This window comes from Caloenas nicobarica, chromosome 2 (assembly GCF_036013445.1).
Source record: "Caloenas nicobarica isolate bCalNic1 chromosome 2, bCalNic1.hap1, whole genome shotgun sequence".
Lineage (NCBI taxonomy): Eukaryota > Metazoa > Chordata > Aves > Columbiformes > Columbidae > Caloenas > Caloenas nicobarica.
Genome location: NC_088246.1, coordinates 155319150 through 155346271, shown reverse-complemented (window position 1 = coordinate 155346271; position 27122 = coordinate 155319150). Strand labels below are relative to the sequence as shown.

At 38.7% G+C, this 27122-nt stretch overlaps 1 protein-coding gene across 2 annotated transcripts in view; it reads left to right on the top strand.

The window, feature by feature from the left end:
* CYRIB (CYFIP related Rac1 interactor B) overlaps positions 1-27122 on the top strand; it is a 52322-nt gene that overhangs the window by 12799 nt on the left and 12401 nt on the right. The window contains exons 3-4 of one of the 2 annotated variants that reach the window (XM_065628119.1): positions 9476-9512; positions 22441-22523. In XM_065628119.1, coding sequence (XP_065484191.1) covers positions 22451-22523 — 73 coding nt within the window. In that variant the 5' untranslated portion in view covers positions 9476-9512; positions 22441-22450. The remainder of the gene's footprint in view (positions 1-9475; positions 9513-22440; positions 22524-27122) is intronic. The other variant, XM_065628120.1, reaches the window with a different exon arrangement.

The following is a 27122-nucleotide window of genomic DNA, read 5'->3' as shown; positions in this document are numbered from 1 at the left end:
TCTGGGAAGACATCAACTTGAGAGCCTGTTGAGCCACATTTTAGACCTGACTCAGGTCTCGGCTCAAGCCCCCAAATCTGGGAATATGCTGAAAAGAGAACGCAACACATGAACACGACATCCCTTGGGGCAGAGAGTGTTTGGGTTTTGCATGAGTGGTGCTGAGACAGAAATATGAAACCAGCTGGACCTTGATGTGGTGCAGACTGGTGCAAATGGTTGTATAAGACACGTGTCCCTGTTCTATCCGGGTGGTATTTCTTTTGGTTTTTGAAGTTTCAGCTGTCCATTATCACATACACTACAGGACATATAACATTTTAATGTTCGCCCTATTTTCCTTGTATTAAGTTTTCTTTTTCATTATGTTAACTTGTATGGGATTATTTTTTCCAGAGTATCAGTCATTTAGAAAAGATCTTGCTAATTATCTCCTGCTTTTGCATATGTCTCTGATAATTATTCTTATTTGATAGCTTTATCTTTCATATGCAGCTTGAAATTGTCTGCATGCTTGAAGATTTAAAAATATTTCTGTGCAACTTAGAATTGTTCCCCTGTAATGATAATGAGATGTTTTGAGCAAATGGATTAATGTGTTGTAGAGTCCCTGTTCCAGCACTGGTACTGCAGTGTTTGTGGATTAACAGTTTTTGCATTTTATGCTAATTTTAATAAATATGAAAACATTTAATAAATATGAAAACACCTTTATGTTTGCAAAGTGGAAGCAAATGTGTACTTGGCATTTTCTTATTAATTTTGAGAACTCTTTGTTGTGGCTTGTATAGCTCTTATAAGAGTAGCATTTGTCTGGCTGACACATCTTTAAATGTTCTGCTTCCTTGCGGGGAGAATCTTTAAAATCTCTTTGGTAACCATTTCAAGCATTTTAGTGCAAATCCCTCAATATGTGCTGAACTTAAAAAGAGCAGGGGGGTTTGTTTCTAGTTGTCCCCATACCTGTGTGCCTACAAAAGGTTAGAAGTGAAGGACCTCTTTCAGAAGAGATGTTGCATTGAGTAACTGCATATTGCATGTGTTACAGACTTCTGTATGGCTTTGACTGTCTGGGAAGTTTATAAAGTCAAATGTGCTGCAAGAAATATAAAGCAAGGTGCTGGTTTGTTTTGCTCAGTGCTAAATGTTTCCTCGATTAAATGAGGAAATAGATGTTAAAAATGTGCCACTTTTAACGTGTGCTTCAGAAGGGTTATTTTTAGTTTGTGGAAACCTATGTAACCAACGTAGAAAGTGGTGAAGTTACAAATGCTTCTGAGCAACCTGAAAAGCTTTCACTGCAGAGACCAGCAGTAGGGTGATGTGGAAACCATCAGGGTAAAAGAATAATCCCTCACAATGAAGTTGTGTACTGTAAATACATGAGGAAAAATTGATAGTTTTCTGACAGCTGAAACCACTTTTACTTCCAGATTGTGCCACAAGTAAAACACAATATCCTCTGGTAGTGTTGCTCTAAATAGATTGCTGTAGGTTTGCCTATAAATTCTATTTGCAGAGCTTCCTGAATTGATTTGTTGTTCATGTGGAAGTGGGTTTGTTGAAATGGTTCTCAACATATGGAGATTAAGTACTTCTTGCGTTTTTGATACTCACTATAAAGTATGTTGGTAGAAATTTAGACCATGTTGTTGTTATTCTACCAGTATGCATTTATTTTGCATTTATGCTGGTATGCAAGGAGGAGGAATAGGTGATAGTTTTTTAGGCCAAACTGAGCTGTCTCCTATTTATTTGTCATAGTTTATCTTGGGGCTTGTTTGAGGTGGCCGGCTCCCATAGCATAGAAATAGATTGAGAGGCTAAAACATTTTGTGCAATCCTGAGTCTTTTGAAGTCTAATAGTACATATTAGCAATGAATGCAAATAATCTACCTGTGCTGATGCAACGTAAAGTGGTATCTTTCCTCCCACAGGGGACATAAAATTACTTAAAACCTTGAATGAAGATGGTGGTAATCTGCAAATGATCAGTGACAGGGTTTTCTTTACTGTAATCAAGCAGAATTCAGTGGAACTCTTCCAAAATATCCTTTCTTTACATGTAGTAATCTCACTGCAGCAGTTAATAGAGTAAGTTTAAAAATAAGTGAGTTTTGAGTCTGGTTTAATGGTTCATTTAGTAAACTGTGTTCTACTTGAGACTTCAGCCATGCTGAATGTTTATGAAGGTAAAGCTGCTATTTTTCTCCACCTGTAAATAATTGTTCAGGACAATGTGAACTGTTTAATTCTGTTTGTCCAATGAGCCTTCAAATCAAAGACATAAATTCAAGGGTTGTTTTGACTTTTCGAAAAGTCACTTTTAAACAGACCAGCAAAATACGTAAACTTTTCTCATCAGAAGGACATTTGTCCTGAAAAGCTGTGTTTGTTGAGACAAGTGACTGGACTTTAGTATTACATTTTATGTCTCTGTCCTATCAGGTTCATGTCAAATGTTTCTTATTTCATTTCCAGACTTACAGAAGGACTCTCACGTGCTTATTAAAGGGCATTTCTAGGTTTGGTGGAGGTGTGTTTGTTTTGGTTTTTAACTCTGTAGGGACTTGGATGATTAACATATAGTCCCTCAGATCTGGTTAATGTTCAGCTTACTGCTTGACCACAGAATTGCAGTTTTGTTATTTAGAATATAGAATATGTATAGATTCCATCAGGATCCTCAAGTCCAACTCCCTGCTTCCCGCAGGGCTACCTAAAACTAAACCATATGACTAAGAGCATCATCCAGGTGCTCCTTGAACTCTGGCAGGCTTGGTGCTGTGACCACAGCCCTGGGGAGCCTGTTCAGAAACCGACCACCCTCCCAGTGAAGAATGTTCTCCTAATGTCCAATCTGAGCTTCCCCTGACACCATTTGCCTCTTTTTAGCTCATTGTGGAATTGATTTCGGAAATGGTGGAGCAGAAATACTGTGCAGCTGTTGATTTGCTATCGTGCAAGAATTAAGACCTTTTTGTACCGCTCTTGTTTTTTTGTTGTTTGCTTTTTTCCTGACTGTTGGACACAGCTGTTGAGTACAGACAATGGTCCTTAGAAGCTGGGCCCAGACATTCCTGTGCTATGTCTGTTATGGTTGATACCCTATATTGTGTGACTTTGGTGCATGCTTCCATCTTAAATGCTACCCAATAAACATTTGGTCACAAGTTAAAAATAACATGGTTAGGTTCTTCCTTTCTGGACACCTAGTGATTGACATGATTTTTTTTGAGTATTCTTATAATTTTTTCTGACGTCTGATCACCTGTGGGTTTTTTTGTATTAGAATAATCTCAAACTTCTATTACTGGAACATTAGTGTTTAGCTGTTCTGAAAAGCTTCCCACTTTTTTTTTTCCTCCTTTTTTAGAATTCAGCTGAAACAGTTATTACAAATCTTTCCATGTAGGAGGTGGAGCTCAAGGCACTCGTGGGCAAGCTGGAGGTGCAGTCAGGAGTCCTATATGACTATATGACAGCGACTCTGGCCAGAGCAGAGCTCCTCTGATCCTTCTCAGCAGAAATCACTGCTTGTCCCAAAGCTCTGTTATGGAGCCCACTGTTGCCTCCTGGCTTGTGCGTGAGTTAGGACTATGGAGAGGCTGTCTTTACTGAGACTGGCTTAGTAAAGCACTACTAGGGAACTTAGAGGGGAAGGACTTAAAGCGAACTGCTTGGATATATAACCTACTCAGACATTGAGTCTGTGAGAAGCACATGGCAAAACTTACTGGTGTAGGTTTCCATAGGAAGGGCTTTTCAGCCTTTTTGGAAGCTAGTCTGTGCTCTTTGAAATCTGGGATAAACAAATCCATTGCCTCTGAGCAGCAGAGTTGCTGTCTGGGAAACTTTGTAGCTGTAGCCTAATCAGCTTAGGTCTAGATTAATCTTACACTTTTACCTACTAGAGCATTAACTATGGCTTCAGCTCTCAATTTCTGATAACTGTTGAGGAACCAGTTTATGGTTAGAACTCAATAAAACCAGTAAAAAGTTGTTTTAAATGGCTAAGACTCTTCCATGGTGGTTTTCCTTTCATGGTAGAAGTTCCTTTCTGTTCATATGGCTTAGTGCAGTCCTGAGGAAGATGGTTTTTTATCTTGAACGTAGAAACCCAGATTCTAAGAAATAAGGACTCCTGTTTAAGTGTTACCGAATAGGGCTATGGGTCTTGGGGCTGCTCAGAGCTGATGATACACCACTAATAATGGTGAATGGGAAAGCCCTTTTGACCTTTTCTTGTCATACTTTTTTGTTATGAGTGTTGCTGCAAACTTCCTTGGACAGGGTACGGTTTCGTTTCTGTTAGGCTGATCTCGAGTCGGAACTCTGTCTTAAACTTTGCCGTATTCCTAAGAAATTATATCATTTGTATAGCCGAGATAAAAAAGCTGTTGAATCACTTGGTTGGTATTCAGGAACACTTTACAACTGGGTGTTTAACAGCATAACATCAAAGGAAGCACCTACTGCAGAAAAATAGCAACGTGAAGGAGTCACAGGGAAGTTAAACATGCAATACACAGCAAACGGCAATATCATTTAATGTGAAGGCATCCAACATACCTCTTCCTAGCTTAGGAATACTTAAGCACTTTTTTGAGGACTGAAAACCTGCATGATATATAGTTCTTTAAATTCTCCTTGTGTAATATACCCAGTGCTAAATCACTTCAGGATTTAGATTTAGGAAAGTTCAAAAGGAATATAGGAGATAATATGCTACCAGAAATAGCAAGTTCAGTTGTTTGAATAATTGACTATTAGACACAGGACTTGCTTCAGTAATTCCTGCAGGCTTCTTTTTTTTTTTATTTCCGTCAGTAAATGAAGTTGCGTAGCCTGGACTGAAATATCACAGTTTTACCCCCCCACCTCACCACAAACAGAGAAAATCCACCCCAAATTAAACAATCTAAAGAAGTCCCATCTCTGTCTTCCTAAAAGTCCTTATTTGTCTTTTGGTTACCCAACATCTAATATTCTAGCTAGCTTTGAGAAGTGAAAAAGTTTATTTGGAAATATGTGAATTAATTTTCTGATTTGGTTAAAAAAATCCCTTGTCTTGGTCTTCAACTTGCAGGTTTTTTTCCTCTATGTAAAGCTTGGACCAGATGCAAAATTGAAGATTATGGTAGTTCATTTTACTGTTTCCACTAAGCCAAAGCAGTGATTTGTTGTGGAAAACATACCTGTAAGTGGATAAAATACAATTTTTCATGCTGAATATTAGTCTTGTATATATGTAAATATTCTCTTATGCCATACAAGCTTTACAATTATCTGTGCCACTGTAGCTGTGTAGAATATGAGTTATATTGGCATAAATGCATTTTAATCTGTGAATAAAGGACCAAGCTGACCGTGTGCTTTCGGCAGGTGTCTAACAGGTTGAGAACTGCCAAGAAAGCTTTCATATCAGATCACCCTTTCTATCATTATATTACAAACCTAAAGCACAGGTTTGAGTGCTGCAAGTAATACGAGATGCTGTAAGACAGCATTGAGAAACTATATAGGTTAGGAAAGAGCTTAATATAACACAGAGACTTTTAAGATAAAATTTAGCTTCAGAAGGGTAAAGAAAAATGAGAAGGAAGATTTTGAGCTGGAGCCAGAAGTCAGAAAGGTGGTTTTATAGCAGGCAGCCATGGATTTGTTTTCTTATAAAGAACTAAGGTCACTTTGCAGTAGTGTTGCACTGCCTTTGCATAGACTTAATCTAATGCCTGATTGACATACAGATATCTCAGAATCTTGTTTTAGAATTTCTGATGGTAACGTTGGAGTTCACCTCCGTTCAGTATTGAACTGTGGGTTCACCTGCAGATGCCCCGAAACTTCCTTTGAAACGTGATCTTATCTATGATTTATTTTTTACAGCTTAGCCATCTGTTATTGTTACTAGAGTAAAAATCAAGTTTTATTACTAAACATTTCTTAGTGTTCTTTTTTTATTACCTACGAGATGTGGGATGTATTTGACCTGCAGTTCTGTTTTGGACTGAGATTATTTTTTATATTTTAATGTGTGCTTCTCAGAGTAACCCATTTTTGGAGTGGTTTCCTCCAACTTAATTTCAAGTCTGTAACTGAAGCAAGAGAGCAAAAGTGTCTAAAAATTACTGGAGTGGTGCAGGCTTGGAGCCAGAGCCTGTTCCATTCAGCAATGTGTAAAAGGAGTTAAGATTCGTGGATGGAGAACATCTGGGCTGTAGTCCACCTCTGGCTTACAGAGGTCAAGGTGATGATGCTTACCAAGGGAGATCCTTGTGCAAACTTGAACTTCAAACACTCAATTTAAACATTTGCTCTGTGAAAGCCTGGATGCCTAATACTTCACATGGTGTATGTGAATCCTGTGCAAGCTTTCTTTAATATAAACTGTTGTCAGCTTTGTGAAGTAATTCTTTCAAAGATCCCTGATGAGCTGAGGTACCAATCGGGTACACAGGCAGTAAATTAGGTTCTTATTGCGGAGCTGTTGTCGATTCTTTCTTACTACTCAAATGTTTTCAATTCTTCCTAGGCAGAAAAACCCGAGTGTTGGCAAAGCTCGCAAAATGACCATTGCTGTAGCAGATTTTGACTGACAGTTGCTGACAAGTCTGTGCTTGTGTTTAGGGCCTTCTCCATTAGGTCAGTCAGCACTGGGCAGGAGACACTGGTTTCACACTTGAAGTTACTGGTTAGTTTTTCCTCTTCTGAAATCTTTCATGTGCTGCCGAGTTAAGCAACATCAGTTCCAATATGAGGTGGATACCCAAACACAGGGCTTATTCAGTGGTAAGCCAGTTATTAGATTTTTTTTTTTTTTCAAATTTCACTATCTACAATGATGCCAAGCTTACTCAGTGTATCTTCTGTATTTGGGTACCATTTAACTTACGTCGGCTACCGGCTTTTCTTCTGACAAACTGAGTGATGCTTGGTTTTGTTTTCTTCTGAATAGCAGCAGTTTAGATTATCCACTGGCCCTCTCTAATGGCTGTAGGTATTTTTCCACATTTGTTCTCCAACTGTCGTGGTAGTTATTTTAATTACTATAGTTGGCCTGAGATGTTAGCGTATGCTTTGACCTTTTTCTGCTGTGATAGAGTTCGGCTGCAAGTCAAGAGGGAGGGAGGTGTGTAATAGAGACTCATACAGTGGGATGCATTAATCTTTATGCTATTTGGCTCCATAAAATGGTATTTAAAAAAAAAAAAGCTAAACAAAATCCGTGAATTGTTAACCCATTGAATAAAAGGTAATTTTCCTGCCTAGAGCTGCTTCTCTCTGTAATATAATGTTAAATACTTGGCTGCCTCAGAATCACAAGCAACTGAAAGAAATGCTTGGTTCCGTATTATTCAATTTTCACTACATATTAAATCATATAGTATACATGTCTCATCTTGTGCCTGTTGCTATTTGAATCAGTCAGAAGGCAGCTCAGATACTTTGCAGATCCTCTGTACTAACTGGGAGAACCCAAGTAATACACCCTGAACCTGACAATAGGCAATTGTTCGTTTAGATACTCTTGTGTCTGAAGTGAGGTGCATCTGGAAGTGCAAAAATTAATTGTGTAAAGAATTCATCTCACCTTTAGTTCATATCTGGCCTTTTTTGATAGATGTTTACTGATTATTCCTCACTGACTGCTAGAGATTTGCAAGTCAATTTCTTCCCCATTTAGACAGTGCTTTATTACATTGCAAAGTGCTAACCTCTAAACCTAAAATACCCGTTATTGCCCGTTATTGATGACAGTCCAACTGCCCTATAATTCTCAGTTTTCCTGGTTGCTTCTCTGTTGCCTGATGGCTTTACTAGGCCGTTCACTCGTTCATTGAAGCCTGCAGGACAAGCTGCCTCAGCATCAGCACACTTTGCTTGCAGGTGGTAAGTGCTTGTGATTGCAAGAGCAGTATTCATTCTGAAAGGATGTAAAGACCTGAGCAATTCTAGTTAGTTTTTTGGGGTTTTTTTCTAATAATTTTATTCATTGAAAATTTAGACATTTCTGTTTGGTAGTGAACTAATGCTGTTAGAAAACATTTTTCTAAAAGTCCCTAGCCTTGCTGCTATAGTGTTGTGGTTTGTTTGTTTTTCCTCTGTTACTTTCATATTTATTTCTATCATCTGGTCATTCTAATGGATTTGGACTTTTTCTTTCCTTCCCAGTGAATTAAGTTGGACTCTCACCCAAAATCATCTTAATAAGAGCTCCTGACTACCCCCAAAAAAACCCTCTAAACCTATTTTTAGGTAGAATTTTTTAGCTTTCTTAAATGTTTTGTCATATTTGATTTTTTTCTTTCACTTCTTTTTTTTTTTCAGGAAATCAGGGTTTTGTAGTGTTGGGTCAAACTTCTGTTTCGTTTTCTCTTCTCAACAGTGTCAGTTCTGTTCATCTCTGACCTGCAGGGGAGCAACATTTTCCAGTCAGTGTCTGATTTTTGTTGCTTTGTCTCAAAGCATGAACCGAACAGTTTGCAGTCATGAGGAGGGGAAAAAAACATATTGAAATTATGCCTAGTGAGAGTGGATGAGCTTTAGGGAAGTTGTAACAGCTCCTACCAAGATAGTGCTGTTAACCCTCTTTTTGTCCTGTGAATTAGTTGTTGTCCTGAACTACTCGCTGTTGCTTACTCCTGAGAGAGCAAAGCGAAGCTGAAACTGGTAAAGGAAAACACAGACGCTACTCAAAGAATATCCTAGTCAAGGGGGAAGCCTCTGTGAGAGAGATGCATACACTGGAAAGAACGGAGAAATAAATTTTTCCAGTTGTAACAATGTCTGACAGGCGCTTTTTTTTTTGCTTTGAGATACTGTAGTACTCCATATCTTCTCACTTAAACTGTACTAATAATTATTTCACCAGCCTTAAGTTGGTTAATAATGTGTATAGCACACTAAGGCTGTGCAAGAAGGTGAGTTTTCTTTGTTAAGCAAATGGTTTTCAGTGGTGACATGAAGATGCCTTCTGTGGAGGGCAGCATGCAAGCCAGGAATTTTTTCAAGAGCTAATTTGTATGGTTGAATTAAGGATACTTTCTTATTATCTCTAAAGTTTGTGTCTGCAAAGGGAAATGCAAGTGGAACAATTTGCCATTGGTGTTTTATTGCAGCTTTGACTCTTCAGTAATTAAGTTTATTTTATTATGGGTTATGTGTTCTTATGGATTATCTAACACCAGCAGCCTTTTTCCCTAGAAACATGTTTTTTGCCAAATAATTGTGTTCCCTCTGTACTTACATACCTAGAGATAAAACACAGTTCTGCATTCTATTTTTTTGATGTATTTTTTCAACAGTCACAGTGACATGTGTATCTAGAACTATGTTCATGAAGTAGATTCAGAAAAATGATTCAGTGTCTGGAATAGAAACACATTGCTTTTAGAAGGTCACATAGCATTACATTTAAGACTTTTGGTCCAAAAGAATGAATTTTCATAGTCTTTCTTTCCTTTAAAACAGACTGGAAGCCGAAAACAGAGTGCAGCACTGGCTGTAGGTAAGAATTGCGACTTAACCTGCTTGAAAACTCTCCTGACATATGAGAAGCAAAAATTATGCTATATTAAAGGGCAGAAAATCTGACTGGTCTGAAAATTAGACATTTTCTCTTCCAAGAACTCCTCTTTCCCCCTTTGTTTCTACAACTTTGAAAGTTCTAGTGTTCATTGCAAAGTGCTGATGTAGAAACTGGTTTATGCCTCTCTGTGGTTAAAGATGTTAAGCCAGGTTGCAAGTGCTTGCTATTTACCTTGCATGGTACCTCATCACACAGCCTGGTAGTGATTTCGAAAACTCTTCACTGTAGCGATGTGAAGAAGTCCCATTGTTTCAGTAAAGGCATTTTTAGCATGCAGAGGGTACAGTAGCCTGGCCATGTTGAAGAACTTATCCTGGAAGATTGTGCTTAAACGTCTTGGAAGATGTGAATGAAGAGATGTTGGTGTTCATTCTTCCTCAGTCTCTTTACTAAAGTTACACAGTAACTTCAAATCCTCTGAAACAGATGCCTTATACCAGAAACTGGTATTCTGAACTGGCTTACAAATCTGAAGAGGTAGCATGTGCTCATGTGAAGGTTTTAGCTTTTAGTTTTATAACCTTTTACTTGTCATCTGAGGTACCGCATAGAGTGTGTGCGTTATGCTTCATGTTCATTGTGCTGTGCCAGCATAGGTGCCTGTCTGCTGTCAGACTGGGAAGATAACGCTACCAAATGTGAGGTAGGATTTATTTTTCTTCTGTTTCTGATTAATCATCAAAAAGCTCTTTGAATTCTGGGGAGCTGATTAAATTGGTTTGTCTTCAGTTTTGTTGACAATAGTAGAAAACATTTCCAAGTGCTGTGTCCAAAACTATGTGCATACTCCATTCAGAAATTAAGAGTATATGTCTTTATAAATATGTCACCAAATTAATTGTCCCTTATTTTACTGCATCATTGATGTATTAAAATACTTGTTTCGCAGAATCGCTGGTTTTGATGAGGTTTGTATCACCTATTTGTAATTCTTAGGGGAGCTTATGTCAATGCTGGGTCAGACCAACAGTCCTCATAGCCTCCTGTCTTGCTTCTTTGGGGTTATGGAATGAGTCCAGGAACTGGGCAAGCATGCAGCAATATTCTCCAAATCTACTGTAAGCTAATAGAAAAACATCAAGTACTAGCAGTAATAGGACCTTTTTTGTTTGATGCCTTTTACTTCCGAAGTCATGGATAAGTATTATCAAAACTGCAGTTCAAACTAGTGCAAACTTTGATTTACAGCATGGGGTACATTTGCAAAGGATACATTGTAAGAGTCGTCATAATAAACTGAGTCAGACCACGAGTCTATCTAACCAAGTACAGTCTCCAGGAATCAACATCTTCCCTCTGCACGTGTGCGCTTGGTTTTGCTCATCCTTTCCCACCTCCCACTTGTTCTTCCACTAGAACAGTGCTGCTTTTCCTCAAGAAGGTGAGAGTTATCCAGAAAAGCTAGTGAAGCTCGAGGGATGTTGCTGGAAATGGTACTGCCTGCAGAAGGAGGAAAAAAGTCCAGTGAACAGCTACAGCACATGGCAAGACACTTCTGTTTTCTTTTAAAAAAAAAAAAAATACATGAATCAACAGTATTTCTGTTATTGAAGGAAAAATGTTTATAAACCACGGTAGTGTTGTCCAGTTCAGCAGCCCTGAAGTTCGGGTGTCTGATTGTTGATGCTTTCACTTTCTCCAGCTATTATGAGACAAAGTAGCTGCCAAATGATTGACAGAATCTTAAACCAGCTGGGAAGCACCAGTATGAAGGGTTCGATGGGACTGGCAGAAGCCTGACCCAAAGCAACACTGTGAGTAGGAAAGCACCAATAAGCTAGCAAGAGTAAAGATCTGGAGGTGATTTAAAAACTTTGGTTAAGCTTCAAAGAATGAGGCAAACTTAACTGAATGTTGCTTTCTGAATAAGGTTAAGACTTGAAAAAAGCTTAATATCCAATGAAACCTGAACCTTCAAATGTGAGCAGATGCCTAGGGAAGAGCAGGAACAGGGAGAGCATGGAATGGTGGTGGTTCTAGTAAGTATGTATATTCAGGTCAAGTATTTTTCTGAGCCAGATGTGATTATTAAATGTATTCAATATACTGTAATGGCTTTGTGTTTTGCATATGTACCTGATTTTCCCGAAGAATTGCTGCAAACTCCTTCTGAGAGAAGATGGGCTTGTAGAGTCCGTGGATGGACTAGCGCAGGAAATCGTAACTCTGCATGATATTCTGCTGACTTGCTACTGATCTTAATGGATTGCAGGTTATATAATATGTCCCTCCATATTTCCAATAGGGAGATGAAAATAAATTGTCTTATGATATCTTACACTTACGGGACACCTTTAGTTCAATTTCAAGACTAAAAGAAAATTGGAGGTTTGTTAGGAGGGATGGAAAATGAGATAAAAGATGATTATATGTAGCACACCTAGAGGAATCTAGACCAGTGTGGTCTGGGTTGGTGGGGTTTGTTTTGTTTGTTTTGGTTTCTTTTACACTTGCTTTCTAACAAGAAAAACTATCCAGACTCAATAAAAGCAGCTGATACTTGACTCATGACACTAACTGAAGAAGTAACTGGAAATAACAAAGATGGCTGTAGAACCTTGATCTTGCAAGAAGTCTCTCAAGAAACTTCAAAGAAGCAAACAACCATGTAGAGACCAATTTTATCTTCCCCTCGCCCCCCATGCTGCCTAATGCCTGTCTGCTTTGTGACCGTTTCTGAAAACAGGTGGGATGGGAAGGAGGATCATTCTGCCAGTCATCTTCTGTTGTGCCATCAGTAACTTAATGTGTTTCATTAGCCTTCTGTATTCTGCAACCACATGTGGTCTGACTAGTGTCTCAGAAACAGGCAGTGCCACAGAGTAATCCAAAAGCTGTCCCGAAATACAGAAATCTGCCCTTCCAGCTGCATTATTTGAGAAGCCATGGGACTTCCCTTCCCTCTTGGGAGTTCAGAGCTGGTGTGTCGCTGAACTGGATTCTCAGAGGGACAGTCAGTGTCCAGTTTGTACACACACAGTTCATGATTTAGTACTGTGATATTTCAAAAAAAAATCTCTTGAGATAGAATATGTCAGTGGATACTTATATCTGTCAACTTGATGACTTAGATGATTTGTGATAATGTTGTTGATGTAGGATTTGCAAGCCAGGGCACTGAAGGGGTGCAACAGTTCAGAGCCAAACTAAGAGAAAACATTTCATTTGAGTATTTAGGAGATGATTGTTCCCCTTGTCCTAGTACATTAGGTGGCAGCATTACCAAGGCTGTTTCTCAGAGCCTCAGTGCACCCTCCTCCAGCTTGAGCGCTGACACGTATGTGAGTTGGATTCTTATAGACAGGAATTCACCTGTTTTGAAAGAAAACACATTTCCAAATAAAACAAGGCTTGAAGAGGAGTGCTTTTTCACAACTGAAATGCCGACTAAAAGGTGGCAGATGAATTGGGCTAGACACTACAGCGAAGGTAGGAATTGAAATTGTTCTTTTTTTCTAGCAGTTAAGTAAAACTTGCAGGCTTTTTGTTGTTTTTTTTCTTTACACTGAGATGAAGTGCTGGTAGGAGGAGGACTTATAGAAATTATTGTTATTGTTAGGTTGCTTTGTGGGTTTTTTTGAAGACAAGGTTGACAGCTGTTAAATTACAGGCTGACATTGCTAAAATATGAAACTTTCTTGGTAATGTGGTAGTATTTTTAACAGTTTTAACAGTTTTACAGTTTTAACAGACATACCATCTTTTGTAGAGTAAGAAACTTTTGTAAAAGAAAAAAAAGCAATCTATAAATCTACCACATCTCTTGTTAAATGCTTTTTTTACATCTTTATGTACCTGATAAAAATAAGAATATTCTCAGCTTACTTTGAAAAAAGACAGACTTCAAGATCAGCCACTGTTTCCGTGATAATGTCACAGTATCGTGGACTAAATGCAGTATTTGGGCTGGAAGGAAATTGCTGGCGCTCAGGTTGTGGAACACGTTTGTTCCAAGGTTCCTGTTCTCTGGGAGATGGAGCTGTGAGGTGGTGACCTCTGTTGGAGGAGTTACAGCACTGCAAAGGGCTTTTCAGATTTCAAAGTGAAGGAGAAAGAGAAGGGGAAATTGCATTTGAATGTAAGTGTCCCTGAACTAAAAAAAAGTGGATCGTTGTGTGTGGTTTGGTTTGTTTTGGGTTTTTTTCCTTTTTTTTTTTTCTTTCCTCCTGATGGTTGCAATATAATTGAATTTAAAAAAAGAGCGTTATGCAGAATTAAGCTAGAAAGCATGTTGAGCTCGTATCATTTTGTAAGAGGAAAGCATGTACAGTTGTTGGTCGTTTGTTTTTTGGTGTTTGGTTTTTTTTTTTTAGCCCCAGATTCACTCTTGGAAGACGTGTGTGGTTACTCGTTGGAGGGTGAATCAGAGCAGATTTTTGGAGTGTAGTCTCTTGCTTTTCAATACAAGTTCTGTTTTTAAAATAATTGGGGTTTATTCCAGACTTGTGTGGGCACACTTAGATACTTTATTGTAGCTTGTCAAGTAAGTTATTCAATGTCAGCTGTGCTACTAAAACATTCCCGAATTAATAAGGCTTTAAGAGTCCCTCTTCTAAAGGAACTGTGGATTCCTCAGTGTCTTTCTCTTGGTTTCCTCTAAGTGGAAAAATGAACCGAATAAACATTGGCCTGACCGGACTTCACAATTCTGGTTTGAGGAATGTGAGCCTTTCTTCACTAGACTATTTTCCTTGGCAGGCCTCCATTTTCCTGATAGGGACGGGTTTTGAATTAGGTTTTGTTCAGAAAGCAGACTTTGTTGATGTGTGATCTCAAAAAAAATAACTTTAGTTTCAACTAGAACAGTTTATTGTATCAAAGTCAGTTTAGCCAAGAGGACCAACATCAGAAGCAGCTTTCAGCAGCTTTTAAGTAGCCTGAATACTTACTTTCCTATACACAAACATTTTGTATCTGGCAGGGTAAACATTTTTTCACTCTTCAGGTAAGATATTGATGATCGAAGCCCCAGGAATTCAGCGAAGTTTGTGTGTGGTTTGGGGGGGAAGGTTTTGTGTTGTGTTTGTTTTGTGGGGTTTTTTGGTGATGTGTTTGTGGTTGTTTTTTTGTCTTTTTTTTTGTCTTTTTTTTTTTTTTTAAATATATATATATCTTTTATTCTTCGTATTATAGTTGACTGGCAATTAGTGGTTAGTGGAACAGTAACCACTAGGTGTCAGGAGCAGAAAGCACCACACAGATCCCTGTATAGGTTTAGACTGTGAACTATGTCATAAACCTGTATAGAAAAACTGATGAAATCTTACGTTTGCTAGAACTTGTCCAGCAGTGAATGAAACTGTGTGTTTTATGCAGACCTGGCGACTGGTGTGGCACTTTGTATCTGTGTTTGGTTCAGCAGTTAGATGGCAGTATCTGAACGGATAGGTTTAGTATTAATAATTTTACTGTATCTATGATGAGTCCTGAAAATGAGACTGGCTTATCCAAAATCTAACTTGTTTTAGCACTAAGCTTCTCCTTCCTAAATGTAAAGCTGATACTTTCCATGTGTTTTCCAGACTGAGTGATAACTACTTTTTTTTTTTTTTTAACTGTTACCTCAATAATTATTTTGTGCCTGGACAGTGTGGTTTTTTTGCCTTGGGATTTTGTTTAATGACAGATCCTTATTAAACACCACTAATAGCAATAGTAGGAATTAGAACGTGTCAGAGCACATCTGCGCTCCTCCAGTGCTATTCAGAAGAGAAATAAATGGATAATAGACTTGGAAAAACATGTTTGGATCCAAGGAAAATGTTAGGATCTTCTGAAATAGTGATTCCTACAGTGTAGTTTACAAGCCTGTTTCCATCTCTGCAGCACTCTCTGGCTTTTAAGGTTGAGGGCGGATATATTCTCAGTGCCTGTGAAGCTCGAATGCTTCCTCGGGAGAGAAAACGATGCTCAATCCTATAGGTTCTCTGCCCTGTGATGCTGTGTATTGCTAAGGGCTGACTGGGATTCAGCTGATGTGGGCAGCCACCTATTTAATGTCTCTTTCCCCCCACCTCCCTGTTCATGGCTAAATGCTATAGGCAGAAAATGTTCAGTAAGCCTTGAAACAATTGCCAGGCTGATAGGATTATCATTCTAGAAAAATAGTATAGGGAGTCATTCAGCTAGGTTTTTCTTTATGTAGTGACACTGTAACTGTTTAACACTACAATGTTATCCTTTAATTTTAGGCTTTTAATTTTATAAGTGTTTTTCACTTACTATTTTACCAAAATATCTCTGAATGGGAGGTTTATGCCACACATAGATGACCAACTGAAAATTTCAAACTCAATCCCTGGAAGAAAATATTTGCTCTTTATTAGATGTGCTTTCCATATAATGTTGTGCTTCACTTCCTCCGCCAGACACCGGGGCATGGCTATGAGGTTTTTGTGGAGTAGATTTTTCATGCTCTGGGTGTTCCTGTTCAGTCTGAAGCTTCATTAAAAGTAGTCTTGGGAATAGTGTATGGTTTTCCAAAAGGTGATGTTTTCTTGAAGCAGGCATTCTTCAGTGGTCAGAAACACTTTTTTTTTTTCATCTCTTTAACTGGCGAGGTTTGTTTGTTTGTTTAGGTTATTTTTAAACTAGTTTGAAAGCATACTGTTCTTCCAGTAGAACAAAGCAAAATGTAAAATGTCACTTATAAATGTCTTTGTAGTATTTTACCTTTAACAAGAGTAAGTTTTCCAGTCGCTCACCAGTTGCAAGCAAAATCCTTGATAATGTACAGTTTTTCTTTCAGGTGTGAGAGGGGGAAATTTCTTTAGCCCTCAGCTGAATTTAGTTGCATCATGTATTTCTACTGAATTTCCCCTGGGCTTGGCTGAGTGGGAAAAAAAAAATTCTGAAACGTGTCAGGGATGTTTTCAGCATGAAGGGCATGCGTGCAAGGCTTGTTTTGAAAATATGCCTTTGCTTTCCGCTTGTCTGATCATGACACTACACGCAACATCATACAACCCCATAAGGCTGTAATGGGCCAAATCATTGTAATGAAATGTGGCATTCCGTATGTCTTCCTCCGCAAGTAGGTCAAGTTTAAACCACGTTGTTGGCTCACGCTGTGATTTCCCATAACCTGCTCCACGTGGCTGGAGTGTTGTGCTGAGTACGGAGAATGCCAGGAGGGATTCTGGGCAGCTTCACAGGGCCAGTCAGTTTTTGGACAGATACTAGTGGGTTTTTTCTGCTTTGGTTTTATGATGCTGGATTCATGACAAGAGAAGATTTCAGTGGTTTTAAGTGTGCTTTTATCAAATCTTACACTCTTGGTTTAACTAATGAGTTACCTCTGGACACTGCACTATAAAATCTTAAAATCAATGAGAACCCTGGGAGAAAAAAACAGTTTGCAAGTGTTGAAGTGTACTATATTCTGAATGAGAATACCAAATAAAATTGGACAGAGGTTGACAATCTGAAGCTGTGGAAGAACAGATAGATAGTGACCTAAACTGTACTTAAGGCTGGTCAGGATTAATATTTTTATGTTGGTGATTACAATATGCAAAATTCTCCTTGGCAAGGATTACAGCTTCGGTGTGGATTTCATTCCAGTTGCGCTGAAACAATTGTGGGTCTGAAGTTGTGTTAGCACCCACAAAAGTCACCCCCAGTCAATGTTCTAAGTCAGCTATTTGGCTCTGAGACAGAGCCCAGCTGCAGGACGTAAAACTCAGTCAGTGTTAGTTTTTGCTGTTGGCTTTGCTCTTTATATAGGCTCAAATCTTTCTTGAGTTGGGGCTGAGTGATGTGGCGATGTGCCCCAGAAGGATGCAGTTAGTGCTGGAAGTTGTCCTTGACTAGACAATGATAGCCCAGCATCAGGGCTGGTTAACTGCAACCACATCTGACTTTCTAAACCAGTAATTCTACTCCAGATGAAGTTGTGGACTTGGAAATTGGAAGAGTGCTTGGTACATCAGTACTGACCGGGCATGCCCCTGTGGGGGTGATTTACCAAGGTATTTATAGAACTATCAAAGTCATCCGGGCTGGTGATGCTTTTACAGGGCATCAAATAGCAGAAGTTGTCCCTGAAGACACCTGTAATGGCTGGTTTTGTAGACTGTTTCTATTACTACGTGCAGATTGTCATCATCTTTGATATTAGCGCCAGTAGTGGACCTTCTTTCCTGTGCCGTGGGCCCATTAGAAATGCAAATGACAAGCCACTTTGAACAAAACAAGAATCTTTAGTTAATCTGGATCTATCAGGAGGCTGATACATCTATAATCTAGGCAGCTGTACTCGAGATTGATCAGGTATTCTGCTGACATAGCCGCCTCTCAGAAATGGCGGTTTTCATTTTTCCTTCTATAGGGTTCCACCGGAGTGCAACAGCTCAACTCTTCTTGCTGCTTAGCTCTACCCTTTGAAGCAAAATGATGTACAGCAGTGTAGAGCCATCTAATGTGAGCCATGGCACGTTGACCTGCGGCTGCTTCCGTGCATCCGGGAGGTTCCATGCTGTGACACCACAGTCTTGTTTCCAGAAGGTCAAAAGAGAGCTCAAGAAACTAGTGCTTAGACTCACCAGAAGAGTAAAATCCTATGTGTTGGATCTTGTATTCATTACCTTGAATGCTAAGGAAAGTGTCCTCCCAAGAAATGCTACATCAATTATATCTTGTCTTCGGTCTAAATTGAGTTTTCAAGCTCTCTTTCTAGCTTCTTGAAGTCTGACCTTTTTGGATTACGAACTTGTAGAAATGGTCTATTTTGCAGTTCTTGCAACAAATCTTCTGGAATAATTGATATTCTTGAGTAACTGTTAAAGTTCATCTTGGTACAGGTTTCAAAAACACTGTGTTTCTCCAGCCTCTTCTAGATTTCCATTCACTCCATAAAAACTCAATATGTGACAAATGCTTCACTGCTAAGAAAGCAAATGTGATCAGGTGTCTTAATATGTGAAACTATGACATGACAAACGTTTGTTGTGATTTTTTCAGTATGCTGAATGCATGAGGGAGGAGGTCTGTTATGAACAAGTGTTCATGCAGCTTTGTATTCATGTAAATTGAAATGTATCCCTATATCATATGTTTTCATCTTGTTGCTGTCATAGTTGAATTAATCCATTCTGATCATCTTCAATTCCTCTCCTTTTCTTAGAGAGGCTGTTCACTCAACTGTTACTGTGAGGTCAGTTGCATCTTCTGCTTGAGTTTGTTTCATATCTGCTGTTTCACTGTACTCCCAAACCTCTTCTCGTGCTTCTCTATTTGTTAAACTCACTCCCAGAAAAGAAACCGCATATTCTTACTGGCAGACTTTGAGGGGTGAAGGTCTCAGTGAAGGTATTTGTGTTGCAAAACTGAGCCCCTGACCCTTTACTTGGTTTAGGAAGTGGTGGGGATTCAACTGAACCATCTGCTCTGCCCTGGCTCTGTGCTCTTCTGTGAACTTACCTTCAAAACACTCCAACGCTGTATGCAAGCCCCTACTCTGACCTGCAGAAGTAACATTCTTCAATATTTAAACCACATGCGTGAACCTGTAGACTCTTAGGAGAGAGGTTAATATCAAAACAAAGGCAAAACCTACACAGAGGCATTTACTTGAGGTACTGAAAATATTTTGGAGGTGGAGGGGCTGGTGCAGCTGAAGAGCCAAAGCGTGGCAGTACTTGTAGGTATAGCCAGAGTTCTCTTTAGGCAGTAACACCATTCACTGCTGTGTATTCGCTACTTGCTTCTTAACATTGGAATTGAAATATGTAATACACTGTTCTGAGATGGAGGTTTGGTTTTTAAATCTGAATCTACAGATTCAATCAGCTTTAGGCAGCTTGTGCTTTTGGCTTCTTATTGCCCTAGTTGAAAATATTTGTTTAAGAATGCCTGTGGATTTCAGCTTTTTCCAGATTATGAATGTTGTTGTTGGGGACTGGACTGGGTAGCTTTTTCAGCCCTGTGTTACAGAACATGCTTGTGAGATGGTGAAGAGTGTTTGCTTTGCTTTCTGATGTTGCTCGTGCACACAGCATTGGTGCATCTGTAGCATTTGAAGAGTTCACTAAACTGTGGAATAGAAAGCTCTGGAAGAGCTGCCTCTTTAAAAAAACCCCACATTTTAATATATTAATTTTTAAGTTAAATCTCCAAACTGAACACTTTTAAATTAAAACTTCCTTGAATAATGGGTGTTTCTCACAGGCTTGGAAATCTGATCCAACTTTCCAGAAAACTAAGTTCAAATGCTTAGGAAGCAGGACTTACATTTTCTGGTGTTTCAAGGAGAAAGTTGAATGTGCAGAAAAGCAAGTGTACACCTAGTGATGAGCTTCTATGTGCGCAACCCACTGTCATCAGTCAGATTACACTCAAAGTTGCTTTTCCAAAAATCTAGATTTTTAACTTTTGGTCACTCTGTAGAAGTTGCTGGAGCAATGACTAATGTAACTAGTTGTTGAAGCAAACACTGAGTAATTTTCAACAATCTGGTATTAATTCCCACTTCCTTCTCTAGCTTTTGTTGATTGTGTGATTTATTGCTGAATCTTGTGGATCCTGAAAAGTAAATTGCTTTCTCCTGTTGGTTTGCTTTTCCCTAACACACCAGTTGTGTTTTTCTTATGGAACTCAAGAAATCTGGCAACAGAGTTTCTGAAAATTTGTTTTGCCAGGCAATTTGGTTTAATTTCACGTCGCTTCAGTTTTCTTGATTACTAATAAATTAATAATTCTTACTGTCACACTGCTTCCCTCCAAGTAAGCATCAGTCTTCAGTAGAAGTAAAAATCAGAGGAAAAAAAAAGGCATACACTAGTAGGTTGATAGAGTTACACTAATTTGAAATTGATTTTTAGATCTTATGCTTGAGTCCACATGTCAGATTATTGATGGCTTATTCTTAAATAATTTGCAGTCAGATTTTCGGGTAGTGTCTTGTGCTTATCTTGCAGCAGCACTCTGAACTCCTGATATTCTAGGGCAATGATTCTTATGTTATGTTTTCAGCTCTGTAAAACATGGGAGAATCCTTGAAAAGGCTGCCTTGTTATGAAATGCAGTTTTCATAGTCCTACTGAAGGTATCGATTTCTGAAACAATAATGTTTGCAACTGTTAATTTATCTGACCTGGATTAATCTAATGACTATGTAATTTTTCTTCCACTTCTCATTTCTTTTAGCTGGGATGTGACAGCAAACATAAGAACAACTGTTGAAACTTAATTATCTCCTGGTTTTGGAAAAGTCTAACACATTTAACTTGTCACTTTACGTGATTTGATGGGAAAAAGTGTTCGTTGGCCACAGATGACTACTACTAAGAGGCTTTTGAAATTTGTTTTGGATTATGGAGAGACAGCAAAAATCAAGCTTATGATGACACCAGTTCCATTTGAGGTTGCTTTTGTCCTGAGCAATAATGGCTTTGGCTGTATGTCGCTCCAGTTACGCCAAACAATTGCTCAGTCATCATAAGTAACATAATTCTTCAGATTTATTAAATAAGGAAGATAAAGAGCCAGTAATTCAGATCTTTATTTTTGTCAAAGCTATAACTCTTAATTTTTTCAATAATCACTCCTTCCTGAGAAGAATGGGAATGGAAATGCGCTGTAAGTGCATGTTTTCTACTTCCCACCAGAAGGCGATGGATCCAGTGTGCAAAACCCGATGGGAGCCCTGCTCTGCTGAGCCCCAGGCGTGTACTTAAAGTAGGAAACAGCTATTGGAACTAAATTATTTTGCCATTTTTATTTTTAGGTTTGCTGGCATGGGTAATCTCATTAAGGTGCTAACCAGGGACATAGACCACAATGCAGCACATTTTTTCTTGGATTTTGAAAGTAAGTCTCTCGGCCCTTCACAGCTGATGCATTTAAAATGGTAACAGTAGGGTTGCTTATACCTGCTGCAGTGAAGGCTAGGGGACTCTGTTGCAAATCTATGATTTGGGAAGAAAAAAAAAAAAAAAAAAGACTTGCATGTGTGTTTTTTCCATTCTTTTTTCTTTTATTTTTCTTTTTTTTCTCCTCCAGTAGTAGCCAAGCCACCATCATGCTACTGTGTAAATTTTCTTTTCCTTGTGCTTAGTTGTTTTGGGTCTCTGTGGTCAGTGATGTCTGTCCATCTGCCTGCAAATCAAGTAATCATAAATGGAAAAAATTCTGTCAGTATGCCTTAGTAATCCATGCTGAGCAGCTGTTCACTGTAATCCTATACAAGAGTGAGTACTAAATCATTCCTGATCCTGGTTTGGTCCTTCATGGTGCAGTTAATGTGCAGTATTTACATCCAAAAGTCTGAAGTGGAGTTACCTGAGCTTCACGAATGTTTTAGGCAACTTGTGGAAAAGAGCTGTGGCATATTTGTGTTAGCATTTTCTGCACACTGAAATGATGTTTTCTATTTCTAGAATGGCTTTCTGACAAAATTGTAAGGGCTGAGAAAATTAAAGCTCTTTCTTTCTGGTGTCCCATCGGGTAAAAATCTGTAGCATGGCTACCATGGCAATGTTTGCAGATGTGGTACTCGGCTCTCAACGTGCTGCTCCTGCTCAGGACTGGTGCTGGGGGTACCGGGACAGAACTGGTCCCTGGCGATGCCTTCACCTGGAGTTCTGCCCCTTTCTCGAAGGGGCAACCCTGAAGATGTTGGTGACGTTGTCACTTCTTCCAGGCAAGCTGCATTGCATCTTTGGGACCACCAGCTGGATGCCCTCGAGGTGGGGGTGTCCCCCACTCCTCAGGGTGACAGCCCGAAGGATGGGTTCATGCCTGATGGAACTCTCTGGTCTTCTTCCCCCCACTGCTTCAATCAACCATATTTGGGCTGTTCCTTCTTACAAAAAGAAAATTTTCTTTTCTCTCATTCTTGTCTTGGCAGGTACCTTAACATGGGGAACCTTCTAAAAGTTTTGACATGCACAGACCTTGAGCAGGGGCCAAATTTTTTCCTTGATTTTGAAAGTGAGAAGATGATTTTTATATATCTATTACTCTTTGCCTGCAGTAGACTGCATTTGTCATGTACTAAATGTGTGTTTTCACTTTGCCATCCTTCTAACAGCTTTGCATGCCTGAGCTATGGATAACTGTTCAGCAGATTTTTGTAGAAAGCAATAATTTGTTTTAAAACAACCTCCATTTCTAAAATGGAGAATGTTTATTTCAGCAGGGCTTTCAAATTATATATTACTGTTGGAATCTGATATGGTTCCTGTTTTAAACCAAAATTCTGTTTGCTTTTAATCATAACTTTAAAAATAATTTGAATTATTTGAAGACATACTGAAGTTACAAGGAGAGACATGCACCTTAAAGGATGGAACATGAATCACTTTTCTTCTAGTGTGCCCCTGCATACTGAATAATGCTGCGTATACAGACTGGCTCACAACAGCTATTCATAGCTCTCCAACATCATCGCATTAAAGGTGTATATGTGAACCTTATTTGATTTGGCATTGAAGTTTGACAGTTAACCTCATCCTTCCTTAGAAGGGGGACTAAGAGCATGGAGACGAAATTGATTTTGAAAAGAGATGTATAACTTGTCTGATCAATGCCAAGCCTTCTGGAAGGTTCACATATTGTTACTATTTCTTGCTTTTACTTTTTGTTGCTCGATATAATGTAGCCTAAGAATGGCAGGTAAGTGGTGTTGGCTGCTGCTCTGCATGTTTAATTACTTTATTTTGGGGTATGCTGTTGCTTTATCTAGCTGCACATCAGCAAGCATAAAATAAGAAAACTAATGTTCAAGTGCATTTTGACCCTGTGATAAAGTACAATGGAATAACAACAAAAAATTGCTGACGTATTGTGATATGGATAATTTGAGATTCACTATATCTTCTTTTCTTCCCTCAAATTATTTTTCAGTTCTGTTTGATGAAGCAATAGCAATTAGTTATTTAAGTTCTAATGTGAAAGTGAATGCTTGGAGAAATTGTTATTGCTTCAATGATGTTTAAAGTGATAACTTTTCTAAACTCTTATGCTGTACTGTTGATTTTATCAATTATCTATTTTGAATATATTGTTATTTGAAGATGATAGTCATGCAAATTAGTCATAAAGGGAAGATAGTCAAGGGCTGTGTTCAAAAATCAGAAATCAAAACTGTTGTTTAAAGCCAGTTTGAATCTCACATATCATCAGAATAGGTATGATTTAGTGAAGTGGGGAGAACTGATATGGGAGAATAATGGAGTTGTGAAGCTCTGGCTTAATCTGCAAACCATTTAATTGGACTAAAATAAATTCAAGATAGATGGATACAAGATGCATAATTCTGAAATCAATTCAGTAAAAATTGCTGCTGTATAAAAAAATACCAATTCTTTAGCTATCAATTTTGTTTTCAATGCATGTTTTGAGCATGAACAAGATTTGGCATGAGAGTAAGCAGGTTGCTGCCATGAAATGTTTACATACGCAGTCAAATTAAGTGATTTATATCATGGCCGAATTGTTAGACTGTTCTTTGTTCATTTTGAACCCTGCTCTGGCATTTGTTTCTGCTGCTGTACTGTGTGTTCATGCTTCTTTCTACTGTGTTTTAGATAGCTCTCCTTGACAGGATCTTGGCTTTGACACAGTCAAGATCTTTCTTCAAGACTTGGCACTTAATCCTGTGATACTTTATGTCATGTTTTTATGTGGAAGGGCAAGTAAGCTCTGTATTAAAAACAAATTGGGCAGTTCTATGTTACGCCTGGCCCAATAATATACAGTTTGAAGTCTTTTGTTCTTAAATCTATATCTATCTTTGGAGTGAGCAGGCTGGTTAAACGTTTCTTGCACAATACTATAAAGAACAAACAGTCTGATGTCCATAAAGCTTTATAGGGATACAAACCCAAAATTTAGAAAGGTTTCAGACTTTAAGATTTTTTTTTCACATATTTATTATATCTTGGTGCAAGATCCCAGTGATTTGTGAGACTGTCAGAATACATAGAAAAAAATGTTCCAATAAACGATATAATGGGCTGTTGGCTTTTCCTTGCCTTAACACTGGTTAAGCTTATGTTTTCTTTGGTCATCCACCTTACCGATTTGTAGCAAATAGTTGTCTTAAGTATTCTTCTAAATTCTCTGCAGTGCCACTTTAACGTAGGCAGAGGAGAACACACAGCTTTGTAAGGACAATATTAATGTTGTTAATGTAAACCAGCCACCTACAACGTGGGAAACTTACAGCTCAACTTTTACGTTGGTGTCGTTACTGTCACGGTGCAAATCCTTTCCAAATTGACTGATTGGAATAGTAGCTCAAATGCAGAGTACTTTGGGTTGCAGATGGTGATCTCAAACTAGCGCTGAAAGTATTCTGCCTTGCCTCCAAAGAGCTTGGCTGGATTTCAGAGGAGCCACGACGATAGCATTCTCCATCATCATGATGATAGAGATGAATAAATTTATTTCATCTCCAGCAGTCTGGGATTTTTCTCTCCCTTGCTTGTGAGTTTTATCCCAGCCAGTTTCAGATGGCTTGATGTGTTCTTCTTCCCTGGGAAAAATCTCAGTTTAAATAGTGTTTGCTGTGCAGTATAAGCTTTTAACCCCAAATTTCTCTCCCTACTAGTTCTGTAGGCTAGCCAAATATTTTTTTAAATAGTCACTAAATGTGTGTGTTCCCCGCATGCAATATGTTGTCACACTTGCGTAGCATTTAGTTCACATAACAGCGTTTGTATATTGTTTCAAGTCTATTCTCTTGTCTTTAATACATTATCATGTGAGCTTTCTGAACTCTAAATGTATATTGCATCTAGTGCAGTAATGTTCTGATTAAATTTAAAATTACTTTAAAGATTAACTCTCCATTTACTTGAGGGACCTCAGTCTTCTGTTACTATTGGATTATAAATGGGAAAGTTGCCCTGAGTAACCAGGAGTCGGCTCCCTGGGCAACAACACAAAGCTCAGAACATTTTGGTGTGCTCGCTGTATTTGCTCTTTCTATGGAAAACATTGCCGGATAAAGGCAAAGCCTTGTCATAAAGTTGTAGCGGGAACTTATATCCATGGAAAGGGAAAAGGGGAATTCCTGAAATTGTATTCCTCGTTCATCCTGCTGTTTGGATGCCTGGCAGCCCAGGTCGCTTTTTCTTAGTTGTCAAGTCTAACTTGAGAAGTGAACTCCGTGCACTCCACATTGAAGGAACGAGTTCCGCTATTAGTGATGCTCCAGCGAAAGTCCCATAGCTTGAGTCCGCAGGTACATCCTCATACGGGGGAATCCTACCTCCAGCTGTGCAAGATCACAGCAGTGCTTAGGAGGAGCCCATCTGTGGTGGGCTTTCAAAATAAAATGCTCTAATGTGCACTGAGAAGCAAATAAACTAAGTGCATTGAGCCAGCCAGCACTAGAGCTTTAACATTTTCTATATTGTGCCTTTAAAATCTGTCCTAATGCATCCTTAAACATATTGTGATGTGAATATAAAAGAATTTAGGTTTACTTTTTAATTTGAGCTCTTTTCTAGGTGCAGAAGAGTTACAGATGAGAGAGGAACTTAGCTGGGACAAATCAGGTTTACAGCTTTCTTTTGTTGTAGAGGACTAGGTGCACCAAAATGAACTACGTAGCGAAGGAAATAAAATCATAGAATCGTTTTGGTTGCAAGAGATGCTCAGGATCATCGAGTCCAACCATAACCTAACCTAACTCTAGCACTAAACCATGTCCCTAAGAACATAATCTAAACACCTTTTAAACACCTCTGGGGACAGTGACTCCACCGCTGCCCTGGGCAGCCTGTTCCAATGCCTGACAACCCTTTGTGTGAAGAATTTTTTTCTAATATCCAATCTAAACCTCCCCTGGTACAACTTGAGGCCATTATTACTTGAGGCAAATAATGCAGTACCTACTGGATTTTAAAAACATATATGTTTATGAGTTGGTTATAAACCAAACAAGCAAAAAATCCCCCAAACCCCCACCATTCCAACAAGTTAAGTTAACCATTGTTTTAGGTTTCCTGGAACACTTTAGAGAAATGATTATATCCTAAATGAAAGACACAAACAGAGGTATTGAAGGTGATGACTTGCATAGCCAGCTGTTCAGTGAAGGCCACTAAATTTGTATCAGAAAGATGATTTTCATTTTTAAACCTGAAGGTCGTAGTACTATCCGTTCTGCTTGTTGGTGGGTTTTGAAATGAGAAGGATGGTTCTTGTGTCTCTCTGTCCCCATTGAAAAATGAACTCTGCTTACTAGAAAGGGTGAAGAAAAAGAAATCATGAAAAATTAAATAGGCAAGAGATGTGCCTAGTGCAAGACGATCCAAGTGGCAAGTCTTGATTGCATTATTTAACACCACAATCTGGAATGTTACAGAGCTTCACGTTTTAGTCTGTATTTCACTGTAGCATTTCATGTTTGTGCATGAACTGCCGCCAGTCAACTGGTGCTTACCTGTCTGCTCTTCTCCCTCATTTTTTTGTCTTCATTTCTTACAGCAGTCTTCAGCAGCTTTCAAAATTATAAATGTGACCTTTGTGATTATCTGAAAAGCATTGGTGACTTTTACTCGATGCCTAATCAATGTG